The sequence below is a fragment of the Calypte anna genome, chromosome 1 (assembly GCF_003957555.1).
Source record: "Calypte anna isolate BGI_N300 chromosome 1, bCalAnn1_v1.p, whole genome shotgun sequence".
NCBI lineage: Eukaryota > Metazoa > Chordata > Aves > Apodiformes > Trochilidae > Calypte > Calypte anna.
This window is the reverse complement of record NC_044244.1, coordinates 74,693,851-74,719,210: the sequence shown is the minus strand read 5'-3', so window position 1 is coordinate 74,719,210 and position 25,360 is coordinate 74,693,851. Positions and strand designations below refer to the sequence as shown.

General features: G+C 39.6%; 1 protein-coding gene across 3 annotated transcripts in view; it reads left to right on the top strand.

Annotated features, from left to right (window-relative positions):
• Positions 1-258: 258 nt before the first annotated feature.
• The window catches only part of NECTIN3 (nectin cell adhesion molecule 3), a 59,922-nt gene continuing 34,820 nt past the window's right edge, over positions 259-25,360 (top strand). For all 3 annotated transcript variants that reach the window (XM_030464356.1, XM_030464361.1, XM_030464349.1), the window contains exons 1-2: positions 259-517; positions 23,966-24,304. In XM_030464356.1, the coding sequence (XP_030320216.1) occupies positions 292-517; positions 23,966-24,304 (565 nt within the window). In that variant the 5' untranslated portion in view covers positions 259-291. The remainder of the gene's footprint in view (positions 518-23,965; positions 24,305-25,360) is intronic.

Genomic DNA, 25,360 nt, shown 5'->3' with positions numbered 1-25,360 from the left:
GGAGAGGCGGGGAACGGGGAGACTCTCCCCGGAGCGGGCCGGACCGGAGAAGCGTGTGTGCGGGGAGGGGGCGGGGGTCGAGGTAGAGGGGCACCGTACACGCCTCCGTCTCTCCCCCCCTCCCCGCGGCGGGGTGGTGTGGCCCGCTCTGAGGAGGGCGGGGAGCGGCGCGCAGCGCCTCCCTGCTCAGTGACACAGGCACCCGGTGCGGGGAGGCGGTGGCTGGTCGAGGAGCGGGAGGGCGGGTGGGAGGGAGTCGTAGCGGCGGCGATTGGGAGCCAAGCCCGGAGCATGGCAGGGGCCGAAGCCGCTGCGGAGGCTGCGGCTGGTTTCCCCTCTTCGCCGGCTCCTCCCGCCCGCCGGGAACTTTTTTCAGCGGCCGGCGGCGGTGCTTCCCTCCGGTGGTGGTGGCAGCGACGGAGGCAGCAGCAGCGGCGGCGGCGGCGGCTCCGCTTGGCGGTGCCTCCCGGGCCGGGTCTGGGTCTGCTGGGGCTGGTTTTCTCTCGCTTCTGCTGCAGTAAGTGAAACTTTTTCTCGTTGGCGGCGGGGGGGCCGGGTGGAGGAGGAGAGAAACGTGGGCCCTGGCAGCGCCGGGAGACTCGGCCGAGTTAGGGGAAACTTTGTGTGCGTGTCCGGCGAGGGGGTGGGGGCTGCCTGCCCGCCGCCCTACGGACGAGGAAGGTGGGTGGGATGTGGCCGGCATCACGGAAACTTCCCCTGGGAGTGACCGGAGAGGGAGGGAAGCGAGGCGGGTTAGGAGCGGGAGTCAGTTTGGGGGACAATCCCGGGAGCTTTCCTTCGCTTTCTCCCTGGGCAGTCCCCCGTTAGCGCCGCCGCCGCCGGCCTCTCCGGTAGGAGTGGGCGCCGGGCGTTCCCCCGGGGAGGCCGCGGCGGGGCCGTTGTGCTGTTGCGGGGCCGTTGCGTTCGCTTCCCGCGGCGGGAACCGTTACTCGCGCGCGGGGCCAGCAGCAGCCGCCAAGTTCCTTCAGCAGTCGGCACCGGGGCGCCCGGCTGGGCTGACCGCAGCCTGGAGCGGGGCAGCGGGGGAAGTTTGTCCTCCGCTGGTCCGGCGGCGGGGCTTTCCCCCACTCCTGGCGGGTGGCAGGTTTTCCGCCGTCGTTCCCGAACGGCGGCGGATTTCGCTTGTTTGCGGAAATCCGTGGCTGCTTCCCTCCCTCTCCCCAGCCCCTCCGAGTCTGTGGGGAAGACCGAAGGGGTGGGTCTGCGTCTTCTCCGAGTGTGCTTCGGAGAGAAAGAGGACGCACTTTGCTGCTGGTGATGTTGGCTTGCATCGGCGTTTCCTCTTAAGTCGGGTGAAATCGGTGCTGGTTGCTGGAGGCTTTTGAGTTTAGATCGCTTATCTCTTGTGTGAAGGGATTTGTGTACTCTACATCACCCTCCTCTTGAGCAGCTACTACTGGGGGCACCGCGGTGCGGGGCCCTCATGTGGCTTAATGTGACCGCTCGTAGGAAAATACCAGCACACACACACACACACACACACACACACCCTTCCCCCCGTGCTTTTTCCTCTGGAAGACAAGTAAGCGACGTTGAAAACCAAATCCGAACAGGATTTAATTATTTTTTTTAACTGCATGTAGTATAGTGTGTTTAGTGGCATTTTTACAGCCGTGAAAGATGAGAAAAGTGGAGTTGGGCAAGGAGCACATCAAAAGCCATCATCCTGCTGTTGTATTCCCAGTGCAGTAATAAATAGTTGGCAAGGATATTTTATTATAGCATACACCGTGTCCTTTCTCTCTTGAAGGAAGGAGGAACAAGTTAGAGGGGGTAGTCTCTGGAGGTTCATGTGATAAAAATACCAAGGAACTTTCAAGCCTTGCCACCGTGAAGCAGTTGTATAGTATCTGAGAAATGCTTTTTCAGGGAGGGAATTGAGGCGGTGCTGCTCTAAGATTGTGCTCTTGCATGTAATAGTCTCCCCCCTCTGGCAATGTTGTAGCGTTCAGAAGAGATAATTATTATTAATTTAATCTTAAACATGTGTGTGTGCTGAAAGGGAATCCTATTAAATTGTGTATGTTCTGTCTGTCCCTTGAGAAAGGCAACTATGGGAGAGACAGGTGGTTTTTCATGTCCATAGGGTTTATTTTGGAGTAGGAAGGATAGTTCACTCACTCCTTGTTCTGACAGTGAAATTGTTACTATCTCAGTTTACTGAGAGCTAATGTGCTCACGTATTTTGTGAAGAGAACAGATTTGGTGCTAGCCAAAGTGAAAAAAAACGGTAGTAGTTGGTACAGCATGAGAGTTTAAGTGGTGGTCTCCTTAGGCAGACTTTACTGGGATGCTTATTTAGAGAAGATTAACTGTATGTTAGAGAAGTTAGATCTAAAAGTTGAATTGCATATGCAGAAATTTTTGCTGTGTAGAATGTGCCCTGTCTACAGGATTAAGTCTCTGAATTGTCAACTTTCTTTTTAATAGGTCATTAGCTATCAAACTAATAGTTAAATTACTGAAGCATGATCTGTTGCCTTCTTGCATATTCTCTAGAGCTACTTGGCTGAATGGAAGGTGTTAAATACCTGGTTTTCTTTTAAAAACAGTTTAATTTCCCACACCTAAAACTTTGGATCTCTTGGTAGATAACAAACACTTATTAGGCAGTATTTGCCTTTATTTGTGGTAAATTGACTTTGATTATTAATAAGGTGCCTCATTTCACAACCTTAAGGCTTCAAGGCTTAATTTTCATAGAGCTGGAAACTTCTTGCTCCAGCAGCTTTTTTTCCCCTCTCTTTGTTCAAGGTGGTTTCTGCTCTTTTGCAGGGAATTTGTAGACTTGACATAACCTTGCCAAGCTATTTTTACATGTAAATGTGAAGATAATAGGAGCAGTGGAGTTAAGAGCATCTGCGTTGTGTGTCACGTAGCAGCTTACTATTTTAGGCTTGATTAGTTTAATTCAGATGTCAGTCTTCATAGATTTCTTTTGGTGCATTTGAACTTGTTTGGTAATGCTCTTTAAGTACAAAGTTTTGAAGTGTAATCTATGGATAGAAGGAGAAACTTAAGAAATTACTAGTTACTTTTGGACTGAAGTAAGAAGCAGGGGAAGATGTTTTTTTGTCAACTTGTTTTAAGATAACTTTTTTCCTGTAACTATCACAGGTTGTGAAGGAAAAACTATGTAATTGTTGTAGTTTTAAGAGTGCTCTTACATTTTGAGCATGATTAAATATTCACAGAACCTGAGCTGCCTACTTCTCACTGTTGTTTTTACTGCTCAAACAATTCTGATAATGCTAGCAAAAGAAAGAATTGAAAATTGCACCACAAAAAGTGCTAGTAGAAAAACTTGCATGTAAAACAAAAAGAATGTATGCAGTCATGTGACTAACAGCTAGAAATTATTTTCTCTTAATTCCTCATAAATATTTCAAAACACCCCTGACATTCAGAACCTGAAATAACAGCAACTTCTTGATTTTTTAAAAAATTTTATTTAATAGAAATAAATCTGCTTTAGTAACAAATACTGCTGTTTTAAGAAAAGCAAGACGGTCAGGTTCAGCTTACATATGCAAGTGATTCTACTTCTCGGTCAAACAGTGTGTAATAAAATGAAGTATGTACTAAACTTGTATGATCAGCTTTGCTGTAGCTTTTAACGATGGAAGATGTGTGGCATCCATAAGAGACATTAGCATTACTTTTATTCTATAAAATAACTTAGTATACATTGTCCAATATTTTTCAGCTGTGCTGTATATGAGGACTTTTGTGCAACTATGTGAATAACTCGGTTTCAGTGTCTAACTAATTTGCACACAGTGCTTTTTGTATTTATTTTTTTCATGTAAGCATGAATTAAGCAAAATTTTAAAGTGAGGCAAATAGAAAGGAAAAAGGTACATGAAGCATTTTTCAGGGACTCCATTGAGAAAATATTTTTCTTTCCAATTTGAACTTGATTATGTTAAATGTCTCGGGATAGAAACAGGAGTGTTTGAAAGGCTTTTTAAATTTCTTAAAGCAGACTGGAGTTCAGAACTCCTGACTGTAGTGGAGCTGGCAGAGTTGGATTATAAAAACATGGATAAATATAATAGTACAGTGTATCATATATGAAAATGGGAATTGCCAATTTAAAAAAAAGGAAATTACCAAGTAAGTATTGACCAGAGCAGTCCATTTGACTGGAAGGGTTTTGTTTTTTTTTTCTTTACAGGTTAAGTCATAACCAAAATACAAAATCAAGCAAACCACATTGCAACCTGGAAATGGGATAGTGTGGTACCATTTTAAAAAAAAACCCAACAATGTATTTTTTCTTCATTGTCCATAACAGGCAGTTATTGTTTAGAAATCCCTATCTGTATATGCATTTATTTTTTGAAAATGTTATGGAGATAAATGCACTTTTAAAAAGACATTAGAAGAGCCACAAGGACAATAAGAAGAGTAGGAATACTGTAGAAGGTATTTGAAAATTTGGAGAGAAGGACATGTTGGTGAGCTATGGTAGGAGGCAGGGCAGCAAATGAAACTGCTGTGTGAAGAAACAGAGCAACAGTAAGTTCAAATAGAGGGAGAGTTGAAATAAAAACAATTTATAGTGAATGAAAAGTGAAGATACCAACTAATATTTTGGCTTTTGTTGAAGAACTTCCATATATATGGAAGTGAATTGTAATGCTATATTGAGTTGTTAAGGTCTGAGTGCTTTGAGTATTATAAAAGAATAGTGATGACTGTTTAGCCACTTGAGCTACATAAAGGTTGAACAGTCTCTTGATTTAAACATTGTGTTTCTGTCTTGTCTTCAAATTAATCTTATGTCAGAGAATATGAGGATTGTTTGACATTGAACAAAAGAAAGCTCTAGCAGGATTTATTTCTTTTTACAATACAGAATCAAGTATCTTGTTTAGAAATACTCTCAAATCTAGGTTGTTCTCTTTCTCACCCCCTTTATATAGTATTGATCCCAGATGATTTGGAGAATCAAAGGGCAGTTCTGTAGCAGGAGAAGCAAAAATATATATTGACTTTACATATCATCTCTACCAGGTTGTTACCCTTTAGGTGCTAGGGGTAGAGGTTTTAAGGTATGCAATGTCACATCTGCTGGGAAAAAGAATTGAGGGTGTGTTGTTTCCATAAACTGTATATGGGGCTAATCAGTGGCATTTGTTGAGCTCAAGACTGAGTTAGAAGCTCTAGAATCAGAAGTGCAACTATAAATTTTTAGAAGCAAGATCAGTAGTGAATTAAAGCAGGGTAATAGGAAAACAAAACCTGGTATGCAAACGGGTAGATGGCAGTCTTGTGAAGTACCAGCTACCTGCAGTGCTTTTGGTAAATGTTGTCCTGTTTTTAGTGTTGGTTCAGTTATCTGTTGATGAGCAAGAAACTTGAGTATTACTTCCCATTCCATGTTAAAACCAGATTGTTGGAGGTATCTTGACCATCTGTACTGTTGCTGAATGCAGCTTTGTCTAAACATTTCTTACCAAAATATAGGGCTACAGAATGGCTTGATAAGCCTTCAAAGAAGCAAGACCACTGAGACTGCTTGTGTTGCCTGCTTGCTGTGGAGTCCTGGTACATTGTCCCTTAAAGATGATCTGTGTGATGACAGGTTACTTTGGTCTGTAGTGAAATGAAGCAACCAGGTGCCACTAATTACCAGGCAGTGGGCATGAGCTTGTGTTAAGCCCACCTGTGCCTGATTAGGGTGGGCCTCCACTGCGCATGAGCAGGATTAGGGGGCCAATAAAAGGTGAGGCTTCCAGACACAAGCTCAGCTCAGTCCTGAGCAAGCCAGCAGAGTGCTTAGTTGCTTCTGGAGCAGCAGCACTGAGCCAGGCTAACCAATCCTGAAGTAACAGACTCGGGACACTGTTTGTGGACCTCTGCTGGAACACCTGTTGGACTTTGGGGTGCTGTGCCCTAAGAGAGGTTCATCTTGCTACATTGGTCTAGCACTGCTTGTACTTGAGCTTCTTGTTCCCAACATTGAATAAACATGCTGTATTGAATCAGTATTATATGAATTTTTTTTTTCAAATCCTGGTGACTTCTATACTGACTGGGATATAGATACTAATGCATGAGTTCCCATGAGGAGTTTTCTTGGACCTGATAACTGGTTGTTAACTCAATGGCCAGATTTTATTAGTTACATAAAGAATAGCAATTCTTTAGCAAATAGCAATAGGTGCAATTATTTAATTACTATAATGTTACGTTGTTTGTTCTTGGCTTTTGTTGTCTATGATGATTAAAGGTACCATTTAACTTAGCCTATTCTGTGTGCATTTTTTTTTCCAGGGTTAGTCTACCTAAAAAAAAATTGAAAAATACTTATTTGAAGAACAGTTTATTTAAGTGCCTCAGAGACCATAACTATTGGAATGCAGTAGTATATTTTGAGAGGATGGAGAAGATAGGTTTATCAGGCTTTCTTTTTCGAGTTAAAAGGGTCATTAACACTATTCTCTCTTCCCAGTTAGAAAGCAGATGGATTGCCTAGAAAAGAATATTATGTAAATATGGGACCAAATCCCAAGAAAAGCTGAGAAGAGAATGATGGAATAGCTGAATATGGATAAAACGCAAGGAAATGGGTGTGAAGCATTTAAACAAAAACATGCAGTAAAAGGCAACGTCAGGGAAAATTATTATTAGGTTTCCATGTAGAAAGTGGGGAAGGATTGAAGTTTTGAGGTGACAGCTTGTCTTACCCCCTGGATGTGAGTAGATTGTATAAAATACCGAGTGGAATTGATGTGTAGATGTGTATGAGCAAGATCCTTGATGGGGATCCTGGCCAATATTTACCTTTGTTCTGGAAAAGTTAGATCAGTCATTGCTTACTCCACAGCTTGGTACACATGCTCATAGTGAAGTATGGTAACTTCCAAGGTATAGTGAAAAAAAAAAAAGGAAAAAAAAAACACTGCTGAGAAAGCCAGCAACATTTTTGGTATTATGCAATAGATGAATGCTTCAAAGAACTATCTGTCACCTCTCATTCTTTTCAGGTAATTAACTTTCAGACTTGGGACTGCTTCAAATGTGAATTCAAAGTTTGGTGTTTCTGTCTCTGAGTTACCAGTGGAAGAAAACAAATGGGAATAAAAAACTTTGAGTCTTGGAACTTTAGCTCTCTTCTCTATCCCCTTACCTGTGTTCCCAAGTGTGGGGAAAGAAGCAGGTAAAGTTTAGCATCACCATGTTACTAAGCTCGCTATTAGTTCAGGTAGTGAAAACTGACAAGCTTGCAGACTATGCACTTGGATGACTACTGTCTTCTTCTGTTTAAAATTTTTCTTCTTTTCAGTTGTTTTTCAGATAATGTGCAGAAGTAAAACCAATTTTAATTATGTAACGCGTTGAAATAGCGGGTTTTCATATTCTTAACATGAAGGGTAGCCACGTGTATCTTATACTGAATTTCCTGGAATATTGGGATTACCTGCAGCAGTAGATGGCTCTTGCTGACGCTGCCTCCCCTGCCATCAGATTTACATCATCTGGCATTTAAGATACCTTTGTATGTCTACAGGGATTGTTTTCTCCTTTTATATTAGTCAAGGCTGATATAACAGAATAGTTTTTTAAACTGTCCTTACTGTTTTCCTGGGATTAATTTGAACAGAACAGAATGTTTTTCTTATGTGACTGTTGTTTTAAATAGTTAGAAGGTGCTAGTTCTGTTCCTGTGGTGACACATACAGAATTAGATTGTTATTAAAATGATAATCTCCTACCAAAAAAGGCACTTAGTAAAACGTGAGTAAAGGCTAGACAAGCAGGTTGTACAGATCAGTGGAAGAAACAAATTGAGCTAGCTTGTTGAATTTATTAGTTAGTTTTGATCTGTTATTTTCACTAGCCCTTGGTTTAGAAGGTTGCATATTAGTGCTTGACTTCTATAATTTACTAATCCTGTTTTGGTTGGGTATTCTTTACCCACTTCTGATTTTGTACTTGTAATACCAAATGTATGCTTAAGGTGAAAACTAATTAGTGCTTGGACAAGCACAATTAACAAATACCCTGTTGGATGAAGGGCTGCAGGAGATAGAATGTGAAAAAAATTGAGATTATGTTCAAATTGGGTGAATCCTATTAATTTATTCTCAGTGTACATTAAATGCTAGAGTGATAGTTAGTCAAGCATAAATTGCATTACATCCAGTGCAAGGTCTGCCTTCATAATAACAGAGTAACTTTTGACTTGTATTAACTTGGGATATTTTCCCCCCCCCAGTTCTTTAATTTCACCTGCTTTACCTGTTGGCCCTTGCCACAACAAAATTATACTTGGTCAACTTTGCTAAGAATTACTAAGCAAAGATCAAGTGCTGTTAATCTTCATTCCATTTTTAACATATTTGTAAACATTAATAATATTTACATTATAAAAAGCTACCTTGTGGCCCTTCACATGTAATGCTAAATTCTAAACACTTCAATGCACTTTTGACTTCAAAAGGTAGACTTTCTTGGAACAGAAGTAATGTTATCACTTCATTAACATTTAAAGAGGCAATATAGGTTTAAAGAAATAGTAAGACTTTGATGGTTATCACCATACCATGTCCCCCTTCTTAAAAGATCTAAGTGCATCCTGTGAAAAGTTTGTGTGTTGTCTCTAGCTGTTGTAGCATGAAGTAGTCTACCTCCAGTAACTAGCAAGTGCAATATACTGATTTATCCAGGATATCCTGTATAGGAGGAAGTATACTAGGTTCTGCATATCTGTGTTTCAGCATTTTGTGGTACCAGAGGTAGTTCATCCCTCTGCATGTAGTGTGTATGGCAGAGGGTTTAAACTAGACAATCTTTAAGGTCACTTCCTACCCAAACCATTCTGATTCTATAGATACAAAAAAGACAACTGTTAGGTTCAATAGCTGTAAAATAGTAAGACTTTTGACGAAACCCAGGTTAATTAACACAGTTGATGTATCAGTTTTCACAGAAACATGTAGTGAGTTATGGTACCTACTGACAAATCAGAATGTAATGTGTTGTCCAAGTAGTTTTGTGTGAGTTTCAGGTAAGATTCTCTAAAATTTCTGCTGAGTGTTCTGCCATATAGGACTGTGGAATTCTAGTTAGTCGTAATTTTTTTGGTGATGTACTTTGAGACCTGCTATACAGCTGTGTTTTCCAAGACTCAGGAGGCAGGTCTTGGGTGTGATAAACTGATGGCTCCGCAGTGCTCTCCTAAAATGTTCTTGTAGCTGTAGTCAAATGGGTGATGTGGTTTAGTTAAATGGATAATTAAATGGGTGAAAAATAGTGTGTGTAGTGCTGGACTTAGAAAGTTGTGATCAGCTCTACACTGATTACTAAGCCTCTACTTAGAGCCTTGTTGCTGGTGGCATGTCTTTAAGAACTGGTGCAGGGGCATTTCGGCCTCTCTTCCAGGTCTGAATGCACTTTCAGTGAGTTTGTGGATGGCACCAGATGGTGAGGAGCAATTAGTATGCTTGAGACTGGGCCTGATTGAGTGGGACATCTGTGGGCTGGAGAAATAGCTGGGAGAAACCTTACAGAGTTGAGTAAAAGCAAGTGCCAAGTCTTACTGGGACAGAATGACCTGGTTCAGGAGCATAGGTGTGGTGCTGACTGGTGAAAAGCAGTTTTACAGAAAAGAACATAGAGGTCCTTGTGGATCAGTATGTGCTTTTGTGGTGTAAAAAGTGAAGAGCATTCTGGGCATGGTCAGACAGCTGGAGGGATGTGATTATTCTCTGCTATTTAGAGCTTGTGAGACTGCATCGTAGTATGTGTGGCCCAGTTTTGCATTCCCAAGTATGAGGCAGAAACTGAGGTGTCTGGAAGGCCATCAACCGCACCTGATGTATGAAGAGGAGTTGGGAAGTGAGTTTGTTCAGCCTTCAGAAAAGAAGATTCTAAATAAAGCTCGGGATCCTAATTGCTGGTTATGACCGCTTAATAAGCGAGAGAGAAAATGAAGACAGGATCTCCTTAGGCATTCTTGGGGACAGGGTAAGAGGCAACAGGCACAAGCTGCAACAATGGAAATTCTAGTAATGTGTTAGCAATGTATTTTCCCACACAGAGAATGAAGTGCTGAAACAGGTTGTGGAATCTTTGTCCTTGAAAATATTCAGAACTTGTCAATGGTATGACCCTGAGCAACCTGATCAGGCTTGAAAGTTGGCTCTGCTTTTGGTTGGGGATCGGATTGGATAACCTCCAGAAGTTCCTTTCAGTCTAAATGAGCCTCATTTTGTGCATGGGCAGGCAGTAGCTAATATAGTATAGTTGCTCTCTCTGGAAGAAAAGTAGAAGTGGTTGTAAGTTGTCCTCTATTAAGATTAAAATGCCCAAACAAAGTCTGAAACAAGGTTTTCCTTTAAAGGATTTTGTCTGCTAAACGCTTAGTTCAAAATTGGCTCCCATTATTAGCTCCTAATGTAACTAATAACTTCTAGAGAATCTCTTAAACAAACAAACAAAAGAAAAATAAAACAGAAACAAAAAACCCCAAACTTGACTGCATGTCTTATGCTACTTCAATAAGTAGCCAGTAAAACCAGTCCCTTAGAGCACAGACCTGAGTGAGGTCTGCTAAGTACTGAAAATGTAATTCTTCAGTCATTAGCCATTATACAGCATTAATATGCTTGGCTTTTGGTTACTTAAGCTTACTGTCCTGATGCTGTTCCTGGAAAAAAAGGGTTAACCTGCTGAAATAGCTTGCAGTGCAGGGTGGCCTTAGGAGCTAAAAAAGAAGCCAGCAGTGTTAGCAATCTGATGGGGGGAAGGGAGAGGGGGAGGGAAAGGGAAGCAAGTGGGGGGCAGCAGGCATTCATATAACTTTGTAATGTAACTGGTAACTCATCAGATCTTGTTAAGGACAGCTGAGGTTTAGGCATGGCATTTTACAAACACAGAATATGTTCATTTTGTATTTAATAATGTCTACAGTTGTTAAATATTGGCAGATAACATTCCAACTTTACAAGTAATTGAAAATGTGAAGTTAATGTTTAGCTGTCTTCCTGAACTTGGGAGACTTTGTTACTTCAGTGCTATGTACAAGCTCCCTTCTCACACAGACCTCAGGTCTTCCTAGAAGAATATACCTGGGAAGACAACATAAAAAGTGGAGAAAAGTGGCCTGCTTTAGAGAGTAAGGGCTTTCCTCAGGGTTGAAGGTTGTGTTGGTCCATCTTGGACAGCACAGGTGTAAGTGTTCCTGTTTATTATGGTGTTCTAATTTTGGGGGCAGGGAATGCTGAATGCTTATATCTTGTAGAATTTCAAGTTCTTCTTGAAATTGATTTCACAAAGAAACACAACCCAAAAAACAGCCCCCCCAAATCCTAATTCCTGAGTGCTTGCTTTTAAGAGATTCAGAATTTCTACTTATACAGAATTTTTTGCTATCTTACCCTTGTGCTTTCTCTAAAGTCTGTGTATGCTTGTAACACCAAATATAACAGGCAGCCTGTGAGAGTTCCCAGTTGCTTTTTCCATTTCAAGTTGTAGCTATAGTAATTTCTGCTTGGCTTAAAATTTTGCTTTAATCTTCATTTGTAAAAGTACTAGCCTATTAAAGATCATTATTGTGTATGTTTTATATATGTAAATATAATTTTCCAGTAATCTTGTTCTCCCAAAATGGCTGAAATGTCCTATGGTTTGTCTTTGTATTTTTAAAATTACCTTAAGTACATGGTATTTCTGCTTTAAATTTCATTCTTGGTTGAGTTCAATCAGAATTTCTTTGACACTGTTTTTGAATGTGACACACCTCCAAATGTCCATAATTTCAGTTTGTCAATACTAACTACCATTTCTAGCAGTGTCTGTTAAAAGTAGCTTGGGGGGTTTTCTGTTAATTTGTTAAACTATCTTGTGATTCTACTGAATTGACTTACTTGCCTAAGACAAAGGAGAGCAATGTCTGTATTCTTCACTTGGATTTTATTGGCTATTATTCTCTGAACAGTTCATAAATCTTTCCTTCCTACCCCTACTTTTGAGTAGGTAAAATATGGCTTAGTTCTAAAAAAGTTATCTTTGATGTTATCTTCTTTTTTATTAGACCCTCTGTTTGAACATGATAAAGTTTAACAGTAATGGTGACGCCCAGAAATTGTTGGCTGTTCCTTGGAGCCCGAGGATTAAGGCAAATTTAAGGTCTTTTTAAGAATGTATGGAGATTTGCAATCTGAGAAGTTCAGTGTAGCATGGGAAGAACAGAAAGTACATAGTTGTGGAAAATTAAGTTACTGTATAGCAAAATCAGTAAGTACTGGTGTAGTACTTCATGTACCAATAAATATTGGTGTGGAAATATGCTAATTATTAATTTACATCTTCATTGCTTCTGAAACCCAGCTGAGTTGACAGTCATTCCAATAAGTGTACCATGCAAATCCTGACTCTTTCAGCTTGCTTCTGCTTCCTGATGTAAATCCTGGGAGGTGGCTGATCAGGTGTTAATTTGTGATGACAAACAGCTGCAGCCCAGCCCAACAACTTCAATGCAACATCATTGGTTTTAAGACCACCTGTAGGATGTAGGGTTGCAGTGTAGGGTTCTAACTTTACTAGACACTGAAACATTTGCAGCTTGAAGCAAAACAAAATTTTATTCATATCTGGACCTTTATATAATACTCTAATTGAACTAATGGCAGAAGGACTCGTTTATGAAGATGCTGCAGTTGCTTATTGCTTTTGCTAACAGGCAGGATCAGTTTGGTTGTCTGATTGCATAGGTCATGCGTTCAGCAGTATCTGCTGGGCCTATTGGCATAGTGGTACCTTGACTGTCTCCCAGAAAGGTGTTACCTGCGAGATGTTGTGACAGCTTTTTATTTTCTACATTAGAAAGCTTATTGATTACTGGCTACTAGGTGCTATTTATACTGCTGGAGGCTTGCCTAAAATTGTAGTCTTAGTACTTGTAATGATCAGATGGAGAACATTAATATTAGAGGTTAACATTAATGCTTAGAGGTTTCATAATATGTTTGCACCTCATTCTGTGCAACTTAATAGTCTCCTGTTGTGTGAAGGACCTGGTGTTATTGGAAAGAGAAGGATGATGATAGTTACCAGAGAGCTTCCTGTGAGATTTGGAGGCACCCTATCTTCTGACCTCATTTGGTGTATTGAGATACTCTACATCAGTGGATCCCAGATGTTATGAAAGGATTGTCTCATCTTCTGATGGCTACATTTTTCATGTCTATATGGTCACTAATGTTCTACCAAGGGAAGACTTGAGCATTATCAAGAGTGACTAAAAAGGTAGCTTGTGTTACTGGAGTATTGCAGTTAGCTGGATTAATGCATTTCTGGAAAGGCAAGATATGAAGATGAGAAAGGTAGTGTTCTACAGAAGAGTGGATAGATTGTGTGGAGCTTAGCCCTTGAGCAGGTGACAAGCCAGTTAACAGCTGATGAGTAAAGTTAAGGGAACAGACCAAAACAGGTGACATCAGAAGTATCTGCTGCTGTGAACCTGCACTTAGATACTTGGAAGATGCCTCATGATGGCAGTCTGTGATGTTAATGGCAGATGGCAGTCACTCTGGCATCAGCTGAAAGTGTGATAAGGCTGGACACAAGTGATTCAGGAGATATCAGGGGTATGTTAAAGACAATTTGTTGATGCAGGTGGTCATGGGCTAATTAGGGATGATCTCTAATTGATCTGTTACACATAAACAGCTGGTTGAAGATGTAACAGTCAGTGCTCAGTTGACTGCAGTAAATTTGAGGCTGGAGTTTGAAATACTGAGAAAAGTGGTCAGGATTAATAGTAGGTTCATAAACCTGGACTGTAGAAGGAAAGATTTCACCTTATTTGAGGATGTGATTTTAATGTTCTCTTGGGGAATCTGCTCTGGTGGGCAAATGAGCTGAGGCCAGTTGACTGATTTTTAAAAGAAACTTCTTCAAACTACAGTAAATGATCCCTGCGATGTGCAGGAAGTCCAACAGGTCTGTTATAAGGTCAGCATGATAACAGGCGAGTCTTAAATGCACAAAGGAAATAAACAGAAGTTGAAAGTGGGAGAAACAACAGAGACAGTATCTGAATCTAGATAGAAAGCTGGGAAAGCTCAGGCTCAGCTGCAGCTGGAACCAAGTTAGGGATATTAAGGGTGATGAGAAGCTTCTGTAACTAAAGCTCCAGCCAAAGAAAAACTAAAAATGTGTGCCTGCTGCTTAGTAGAAGGGCAGGGCACCTAGTGAGGAAGGACATGGAAAAATTTGAGATGTATGGTATCCTGTGATTGCTTTGATTTTCATTGTGGCTGAATCTGTGGTTTGTAGCATAACCCACAGAAGAGAAAGGAATTGTTTCAGAGTGTGTGAGCCATTGGACATATTCAAAACCATAGACCAAAAAAGATGCTTCCAAGGGGGTTGTGTGCTGCCTGATACCATGTTGTTGCCTTTGAAAAGTCTCCATCCTGATGGATGGAGAAAGGTAGACATCACACCCATCTTCAAGAAAGGGGGGTCCAGGAAAAGACAGTGTGGTCACTTCCTGTAAAGTTTTTGGAGCAACTCTTCCTCTAGGCCTTCTCCAGGCACATGAAGAGCAAATATAGGTGTCTGGGAATGACTTCAAGGGTGGAGTTCGGTTGTGCAGAGGCCAAATGGTGCTTAATTGCCAATTGATACTGGGACAAATATAGTGTCATGTCTTTGGAGGCAGGATATAGCGTATTAAGTACGTTTGCAGGTTGTACCAAAAGGGTACAGTTGGTAAAATGTAAACAGGACTGCTGTGTTGAGGGACCTCAACATATGTGGGTGAAACGGGCTGTATGGAACACAGTGGAGCTCAGCAACAAGTGTGAAATTTCACATCTAGACTGCAATAACCCCATGCAGTAGGGTGGGTTGTGGTTGAGTAGGCTGGAAGGCATCTTGGCAGAAATGGATGTGAAATCCTGGTGAACAACAAATTGGGCATGTGTCAAGCAGTTTGCCATTGCAGCAAAGGAAGATGACCTCATCCTGGGCTGTATTAAGCATGACAGCAGGTTGAGGGGAGGGATCCTTCACCTCTTTGGCATGGAACACTGTGTCCAGCTTGAGGCTCCCCAGTACCAGGGAGACACTAAGGTACTGGAGCAATAAGTAGTTGTATTTGGTATGTGTCTCCTAGAATACCATCCCATGTTTTTGTAAGTCTCTGGCTTGGGGAAGAGCCTATGCTGCTGTGTCATAGCTCCTGATTTTATAATGAAACAGGAAAGCTCTTTGGATTTCTGTGATATTTAGTGCCTAGCATCCCATCCTCAATTTTACTAAAAAAAAAATGTTAGCAGGTATTGTGATGGTAATAATTAGTATTATATTGCTTAGCCAGTGAAGGACTGGAGAGGTTTGGAGTTTGCAAAGAAACTGTGGAAGGGTATTTATTTGCCCAGACACTCACACAGCAGTCACAGTGGTCTTGCTAGGATTGTTTTCTGGAGAGAATTTATATCATTATGTAAATGATAAAGTTCTGAGTGTTGCTGGAGGATATTAGAATATTGTCTGTTGCATTTCCTCAATTGAGATGCTCTAATTAAAAATTACTGGAACTTGCTTTAACAACAAGTGGTGATTTTTGCGTAATACATGTAATTGTTGTGTCATGAAAGGCAGTTGGTCGTAGGTGATGGGGCTGACTGAAAGACAAATTAAATTCTGTGTACTTGATTTACAGAAGGCAGAAAAGCTGAAGCCCTATCTGATAAAAACTAAGTGATGAGTTGTTGCTCTCCATATCCAGAGTGGCATACCTGTCATCACCTTGAATTTACAGTCCTGCAAAGAAATGAGGAAATTGCACTTGAAATTTTAAGCAAGCAATACTAAGCTTATGTCTAAACATCAGGTTATAACAACCTTATTAATGAACATACTTGAACTTCTTTCAAAGCTGAAGGCTGGCTGTTATCTCTCAAAATCTTATTTGTGGTTGAGAAGGAGAAAAGTAGTTTCTAAGGAGTATGTCACAATGACTCAGTTGAGGACAAACTGGTATTAATACAGATTTTGTGTAGATTTATATACACAGCTTTGAGAAGACTGATTACCTCCTGTGGGCTGGTTGTCCATCTGAAGAGGAGAACCTTTATAGAAAATTATAACTGAAAATGATACATATAGAAGAAGCAAATGCTGAAAAACATCTTGGGAGAAAGCATCTAATTGACCAAGTTGAATATAGTATTTCAAGATAAACCTCTAAATGCAGTAGACCTGAGGATGAAAAAAGTACATGACAGTACCCTGTCTTAAGTTAATATGTGCTAGTTAAAAGCACTGGTGCTTTTAAATGCAGAATTTTTAGTTTCATAATTAATTTTAAGTGATGCTAACTGAGCTTAAAAAAAAGCAATGAATTGCTATCCTAGATGCCTTGTTATTGTTTGTTTGTTTGGGGTTTTCTTTGTGCCAACTGTGCCTTTTGGGTAATTTCTTTGTGCCAACTGTGTTTTCCTTGATTTGCAAAGCAAGTCAGAATAGTATAGAAACACAGCTGTAAAAAAATGTGAATCTGCAACTTGTTGGTAAGAGGACTAGGAATGCGGTGTTCTAAAAGGAATGTAGTCTGAAATGTTCTCATACTTGTGAGGTCTGGGTGAACCAAATTGTCATGAAAGAGCAAGTGGTATAAGTGTATGGAATGAATTGTTGAAAATAAGCTTCTGAAAGGAGAGCTTGTCATGGAGTCCAGCATGTGTATCATCTCAGCTAGCAATAATTTGAACAAAGACCAGGTTATTACTCCAATAAACTCTTAACCTTAAAGTGATCAGACTGGCAAAATCCTTGAACAGATAATGTCTCTATTGCAGTGCAGGATCAGCTTAGGTCTTAGATTAAGGATGTGAAAGTTTACCATTTAGGCAAGGGTGTTCATTTGAGAAATTGACCTTCTCTAAAGTTGAAGGTTTTCTTTATTATTTCAGTGTGATTTGTTGTTAATTTTGTGGTGGGTTTTTTGTTGTTTCAGTTTATCTCCTTCCTAACTTCTACAGGCTTACTCAGCAGTGTAGACATTCCCTTTTTTGCAGTGTATGTACTTGGGGACCTTTACTGGGTAGCTTTCTTTGAGAACAGTGATCAGTTTTCCCAGTCCTTCCTTGTAGTATGTTTTCTAGGCCTCTAGGCACACCTTGGTTTCAGATTCTGTAGGTGGTGGGTGTGTAAAGTACAATGTTCAAGCTAACAGAAGATGGAGCCTCACTGATTGCTTGCTGTAGCAGATTTTTCTTCCATGTTAGCATTTTTGACAGTGGAGCTGCCATTTCTTGAAATGTAATCACCATATATTTGCTCTATCATTGAAAAAAACCTTGCTCTCTAACCAGTTATTAAACATCTTGTATCTTTTACTTGCACAGTTCCTGCTGCTTACTGTTCTAATATGGACTTAAAACTTGAAGGTTTTTTCAGGCTGAGAAAAAATTGTGGAACCTCACTTGTTTTTCTGTGTTGCATGCAGCTAGGTGGCAGTCCCACCAAGACACGGAACAGAAACTTGATGCTCCCTTTGACCTCCCACTGTATCTGTTAGATAATTTGGTTGTGTTCAAGCTGGGTGCCACATGGGAGGACTTTAACCTTTTCTTCCAGCTCAGTTTGTTGAAATTGTTGGCTCATCTTTTGGTTTTCTTTCAAAAGACTTTGAAGACTGAAACTCTTTAGCAAACTTTCCCATTGGTTTGAGTAACATGAGTGACTGCTTTTTTTTGTTGTTGTTTTTGTTTGTTTTTGTTTTAAGTTTAGTTATACCTATTGCTCTGGTTCTTGTGTATTTACATTTATTTAACTGGTTATGTGAAGAATTTTGTGATATTTAGAGAGAGGAAGTGGTATATTTTTCTATGGATAACTTTTGAACTACTTGTTTGCTCTTAGTACAGTTATGTTTGAGGGAGTTGGACTAAGGAGGAGATGTCCTCCTCCAGTCCTGCTTTTGAGCATGACCTGTTTATTGCCTCGCTTGTTTCCTTTTGAAGGGGGTGGGATTGGGAAGTTGTTAAACACAGGTTGGAATGTTCATTTTAGAAGAAGTTCCAGCTTGCCTCACTAGTTAAACATGTCTTGTAAACATATGAATGCTTAATATCCAGATAAATTCAAATGTCTAAATTTGCTATGTGTGAACATACCTAAAAGTTGACAATATAAAAGCATGGAAAACAGACACTGAGGTCAATATGATTCTAACTTGATGTTCTGGATAGGATTTTGTAAACACTCTTGGTGAGAAGTTAGATTTAAAGGTTGAACCTCAGAAAATTTGCTTTCTTAGAGTGTCATTCAATGCAATTTGAATCATGAGCTTAATTTTTTTAAACTTTCCCCTTGTGTCTTAGATTCTATCTAGTTCCCTGCTGCTTGGTACTAATGGTCTGTGCAGCATGGTAGGAAGCAGAGTATGCAGGGCACAGTCTCTACCCTATGGGAAGGAAACTAGAAGCCCTAATTAGTGTGAAGAAAATGGCATTGTAAAATAAAAATAGGGGGTCACAATCATACTTAAATTGAAGTGCAGAGGTGCAAGGCATTTTTTGGAGCTCCAACTCATCATTATATGAGTTGAATACATAGTTTTAATGTTAAACTCTTGAGTTTAACTACCTTTTTCCTTTGACTTTATGTAGCACTGGAATCAAATGTCTTCCTCATGTTTCATTGCTTTCTGTGATGAAAATGTCAGTCTTGGTGATAAGTTTTATTGTGGCACCACAGAGGTTTGCATACTTTATCATGCTCACTAATTCGTATTAGCGTGAGAGGCCTTTTAAAAGGCAGTATTAATCTTTTCTCTCTGGGTTCAGAATGCTGTCTTGTGAATGGTACCTGTAGCCTTCCCCACAAATAGCAGAATTTCTTGATACCTATCAATACACATGATGAGATAGTTATACATGATGATTCAGCAATTACAGGAAGTTAATTCTCTTCCATCAGTTGTAGGGAATGAAGGAGCTGAGTAACACCAGCCCCTCTGGAGAATGTGTGCTTTGTTGTCAGCTCTGCCCTGAGAAGTGGCAGGTGGAGGTTCAAAGTATTTAAATTCTGTGGAGTATCCTATAATGGAATTTCACTGAGAATTTGTGTTTTGAGCCCAATGTTTTGAGTAAAACGTCTGCTTTAGCCAACAGTTAACTTTTGAGACAGTGCTGAAATGTGCATTCTGAAGCATTAACAGTTCTTGTAGCCAATTTCTAGGTTGCTTGTAAAACTTGACTTTGTGCAATTTTTTTAAAAACATTTTCAACTAGAAGTTCTGCTCCCCTTACTGTAGCCTTTGTAAGCATGTCAGCTATAATCACCTAAACTTCTTACACAAACTGGAAGCTAAGTTTTGGTCTCTTTCTAGGTATAAAAAATTAACATTCGGAAGTTAATAGATTCATTTCCAAGTGATGAAATGTGCATGAGTATGGTAGTGACATATCAATGCAATAGAAGAAATCTAAGAACATACTTATTTAAACAATTATTTTTATAATGTACCTAGTTTTCTTTTTGGCATCAGGTAAAGGTGACCTCATGATGCAAAAGATTGAGTCCCTTGAATTATTGAAAGAGCAGGCTGAGAGAGCTGGCAAATGCAAAGGCCATGACTATTTCTGGAGTCAGTTTGACACTATTTAAATTACTTCACCTAATTTCAACAATTTTTTTGCCTTCTACTTTTTGCCTTTTGCCATTACACTGTTCTGATAAACATTGACTGAGGTTTTAAGTGTGGCTCTTATAAGATTTGAATAATTTCCCTCTGGTTTTTTAAAGTTTCACACAGAAAAGGGAAGTATGAGCCAAGTCTAGGAAGTGTAATGCTTATAAGAGAAAATCTCATGGCCTGTTTCTGCTCCTGGCCCATTTCCACAGGCAACCTTCATTGACAAACTAGTACTCCAGTGAGGATAAAGCAGATCTTTAGGAAAGAACAACACTAGGTTGTAATATCTCTGTAAGTGTCGGTTTTTTCCTAAGTACTTGCTTAACCATTCTAATTGGAATCTAGTGTTGAAGCATTTTGTTATACTTTATTTTGGATCTTTTCCATTCCTTGGGTTCTGATCTTTTTTTTGACACAGCAATTTGATCATGCTCTGGTACTCAGAAGACACACACTGCCTTTTCCCCAGTAATTTAAGCATATGTTTTTATAAAGCCTCAAGTTGAGGTTTCAGGCTTGTTTTCTGCAGTGTCCTTAAGTGATTTGATTCTCTAGCTAAACAAATCTTAAAATGCCAGTAGGATGTGCAGCTGTGCTCTTGTTGCCTCTGTTGCATTGGCATTTGTGATTGAGCAGGGAATGAGCCAATTCAGAAGGTTAAATCAGGAAGAAAACAAGTGAGATTTTTTAGGTTGAGCTCTCTTAGGTACTGAATAATTGCTGATACACGAGAGAGTGTGCTTGGGAGATTGAGTCTAAGCTTTCTCATGTCAGCTAAAATTAAACTGACCTAACAGTACTGCTTAGCCTGACCGTAAGAGTGCTTCATGGGAAGTTCTGCTGACATAGCAACTTGCTGTCACCAAAATGGGATGTTCTTGTTCTTGATTGGAACTCTTTTTAGTTTCCCGTGTTAGTGTGTGCTAAGACCAGATACACACATGAGCTGAAAAACTTGCTGATGTAGGGAAAAACTTAAGGTTTTTTGCTGTTTGGCAGTTTGGCCTTACTGTCTTGTGTTGGCAGCCAGTGCAAAATAAGCAGCTAGGAAGTGCGTGTGGCCTCTGTCTTGTCAGTGGTATTCTGCTAAGTAGGCCATGGTTGTAAGCAGGTAAGAAAACTGATTGCTTTTGTAATTAGACTTGTGTGTGGCTGTTCTGCATAGAAAAATCTCTAGCTACTGTTTTTTTACAGGTAACATGGCTAAAAGCATGGGTATTACTCTAATTTCATAGGATGAGTACTTAGTTGTATTAAGATAATTGTAATTTAGAGACTCTATTTCCACAGTGTTGTTTTCAGTTAGTGAGAGAGGATGTTTATCTGAATAAAACAATAGCTTGTAGAATTTTCTCTGATATGCATTTGCATTACTGGACCTTGTAATTGGGGTGAGGTGAAGGTGGGTGGGAAAATGAAGAGATACTGCAGCTCATTTTGGGAAGGAAGCAGATGCCAGAAATGCAAGGGTCAAATCCAGGTTCCTCTGGAAGGTGTTTTGCTAAAAATACTAGAACAAGAAGCTTATGCTTTCACTCCTTGCTCTTTCAAATGATATATTTCATTATTCAGCTTTGAAATTATTTTAAGACTTTAAGTTGAGGTAGGGAGGGTATTAATAAGGAAGTATGGTGCTCTGAATTGTAATTGACTGCCTTTTTAAAAGTAGTTTCTGTTAAAGCTAGAGAGTTCTGTTAAAGTTGGAGAGCAACTCCTGCAGTTTGAGGAGCTGAGATTGTGGAATCTCAGTATCTGCATGCAGCTAACAGGGTTACCTGTGAACTAGGTTGAGGGTCTTATTAGCATGTTTGCAAATAGATTGGAAAATCGGTGTAGATCAATTAGAAGTAAATCAATTAGAAGGTGTATCCACGTGCTTAACTTGTGTTTGGTTTAGATGCAAACCAGTTTTGAGATAGACTTAAACATGAAGTATTACCAGTATGGATCAGAACACTGTGTTATTGAAAAATCAGTGCATAGTGTTATCTAAAACTGAAACATCTACAGGTACTGGAAATAACAGTACCAGGCTGCACATTGTTTAGTACTGGTTAATGTCTTGCTCTTCAAAACAAGGTAAATTCCCTCATCTGTTGCCTGTGCAATCTAAACAGCAGTATGAACTTTTCATTGAAGGAAGAAGTCTGGCTGACTGGTAGAAACAGACTTCTAGCATGTCTGTAGAGGCATTAAGACATGGTTAGGTATCAAGATTTGAAATTAATAGGATTGGATGCCATATCACAATATTATACTCAAGTGAGTATTAGTAACCCAGTGGTAAAATTAATCCAACTGTGTCTTGAATTAAGCAGATCATGCAAGAACCCATACCATGTTTCAAAGACATGCTACAGCACAAGAACTGTTGAAGACTGTTCACACATGGTTGAGGATATGAGAGGAAAGACATTATCTGTTTTTTGTTTTCCAAGTGAACAGAAAGGAAAGGAAAAAAAAACAAAACAAAAAACCCAGAAAGACTTCATCTGCTCTCAAGAAAAATGCAAGAAAGCCTTTGCCTTTAGAAGTTAGAAAAGATCTTGATTAGTGAATACAAATTATTACAACAGTAAATGTGTCCTATGCATCAGCACCTTGGATCAGTTAAGGAGATGAATAATGTGGCCTTGAAGGACACGGAGCTCTTATAGTGATTTCAGAGGAGGTCCACAAAAAAACAACTGCAGCACCCTTTCCTTTGAGGACAGGCTGAGAAAGTTGGGGTTGCTCAGTCTGGAGAAGAGAAGGCTCTGTGAAGTGCTTATTGTGGCTTTCTGGTACCTGAATGGGGCCTGCAGGAAAGCTGGGGAGGGATTTTTTACAAGGGCATGTAGTGATAGGATGAGGGGTAATGATTTTAAGCTGTAAGAGGAAGAAATTCTTTAGTATGAGTCTGGTGAGACACACAGGTTGCCCAGGAAGATTTTGGATGCTCTTGCCTCCTATCAGTGTTCAAGGACAGGTTGGATGGAGATTTGAGCACCCTGATCTAGTAGGAGGTGTCCCTGCCCTTGCAGGGGTTTGGAGCTAGATGATCTTAAAGGTCCCTTTCAAACCACACTGTTCAAAGATTGTATCTAAAGTGTCTTGTTCTTTAGAATCTTGGGCATTGTAAGCCTCAAGATTTATTTTGGAGTAGACTTGTGGCTTTTACTTATTATTGAAGTATTCTTGAAGTACTCTCTTTGAGCAAAATACTGACTCCCGAGTGGAAAGATCTATGTCAAAGGAAATATGTATCTTAGGGTCCTGAGTTTTGGAGAGCCCTAAATATCAGTATAGTAATTAACTTCAGAGTTTAAACTGTTAATTTTATTGCTCAGCAACAGAAAGAAGTTAGCTAAATGATACTTTCTTGAAGATGAAAACTAGGGATGCTACTGCAAATTAAGATAGTGTTGTTCTAATTTAAGCTTTAAGCTGTTTTCGAATCCTAAATGCTTTGACATATATAAGCTGTTATATAAATGATATGTAAGGTCAAGTTAAAGAATTAGCACAGGTTAGTTGCTTTTCGTTTGTTTTTAGAGTCTGAATATATGTATCAGATAATCCTGTAAAATTAATAACCTATTTTCTTCAGTTATTGGAAAAGGTCAATGAACAATAAAATGTAACTAACAAGTCTTCTGTAGCTGCAGATGTGTGTGTATAAATATGAGAAATGCTCAGTTCAGAAAATCTTGCAAGTAGCAGTAATAAAAAAAAAATTGACTTGTGAAAATATTCACGCAGTTTGTCAGAACACGGTGCTCTTACGGTGCAAACAGTTAGAAGTATCCCTTGGTGGAAAAATGTTTTGTTTTCACTTCTTCCAAAAATGGGTAGCTATTGGTTCAATATTGACTTTTGAAATGTACTCTAGTCACTTCTATGTAGCTGAAATCTCCAATTACTGGAAGTAGAGTTGTGAAAAAAATTAGTCATGGTAGAGATTATCTATGTGGAAGTTACTGTTTTTTGTTTTCTGGCTCTTTTTCCCTTCACCAGCCTCCTATAGTTACTGACCCATGAACCATCGTGGTATACATTTCTGGCTCAGCTTGATTTTAGTATTTTTATTTATTTTTAATTTTGTGTGTGTGTACAACTTGATGTTTTCATACTGGTTACATTAGTCAATAGTTTTATACTGAAGAAATCCATTGCTGAATCTTTAAATTATTTGTTATGGGAACTTCATTGTCTCAGTTCTGGTTTGAACACTGAAGAATCAATTGATGGGTAATGGCAAATTTTCTACCAATGGACTAACAATTGCTTTGTTTTTAGGTGCCTTAGCTGAACCAATTGTTGATCCACATGTGACAGCAGTTTGGGGGAAGAAGGTTGCACTGAAATGCATTATTGATGTAAATGAAACAATAACACAAGTTTCTTGGGAGAAGATACATGGTAAAAGTTCACAGACTATTGCTGTTCATCATCCTGAATATGGAATATCTGTTCAAGGAGAATACCAAGGAAGAGTGTCATTTAAAAACTACTCGCTTACTGATGCAACAATCATCTTAAAAAATGTAAGCTTTTCTGATGCAGGAGAATATATTTGCAAGGCAGTTACATTCCCACTTGGAAATGCAGCATCATCAACAACTGTCACAGTACTAGGTAAGTCAACTTCTTCATGCAAGGAGGTGGGATTAGTGGCACGAACCTGTTGGTTAAAGACTGCAAACTTGCAAATGTGTTGTATTTTATGTTTTAACCTAGTGGCAATACAAAAAAAGTCAGCCTTTCATAACAGGTGTCTTGGTATTCTTACTCGCTTCTTTTGGGTCTTAGTCTTCAGAAGCTGCTCTTTGGTTGTCAAGATATTATAAATAAGCAAGTTCCCATTTAGGCAGTGTGCTAATATAAGCAGTTGGATGCTATCTTAGACCTGGCAATACTGGTACTGGAGACCTTTGTGCTGGGAAGCTGCCAAATGCAGTTTTAGCTACCACCTTGTCTAAATTCCCTCTAAATGTCTTGCTGTTATGTTCATATAGCTGCTTGGGGCTGCTGATGTAACCAGTTCTTTTTGTAGTATAAATGTAAGGCAGAAACTTCCTAGATGAATACTATGGGGTGTTGTGGAAAGAGAGGCAGTTAGAACTCTTGACTGGTTGTGGGTAGTCATAAGGTGAAGCTTATTTTAAACTGTTTTTCACATAGACTATTTTGTCTGTCTTGTTGAAGGTTCAGTATTTCTGTCATAAAGGACTTGTACTGAAGCATAGGTAGACTAGGTGGTAGTGCAGTATAAAATTAAATGATGACACCATCCTGCAACTTGAAAACCCTTGCCCTCTCCTCATAGAATCTTAGAATAAGTTATTTCTGTATCCACTGCAGCTGAGGTGGTCCACAGTGACTGTTTCTGTAAATTAGTGTGCTTTTTTTAGGATATTTTTAGTCTTTGGTTTCTGTTTTCCACAGTAGTAGAATTCTATATGAGAATAAACAGATGTCTGTAGCACATTGTGTAAACTGGTTTTCACCACAAGATGGGGTAAAATAAACACATCAAAGTGGCTTAATCCAATTTGAAACAAGTAATTGGACCACAGCAGCTCTGTGTGATAAAGGAGGCATGAAGCCTTATGGTTCTCTTCCACTTATGTCTGTACTACCAAGTGGCTATCTTTTGACTTAAGGTTTCAGCTCTTGTGCTTCCTCAGCATA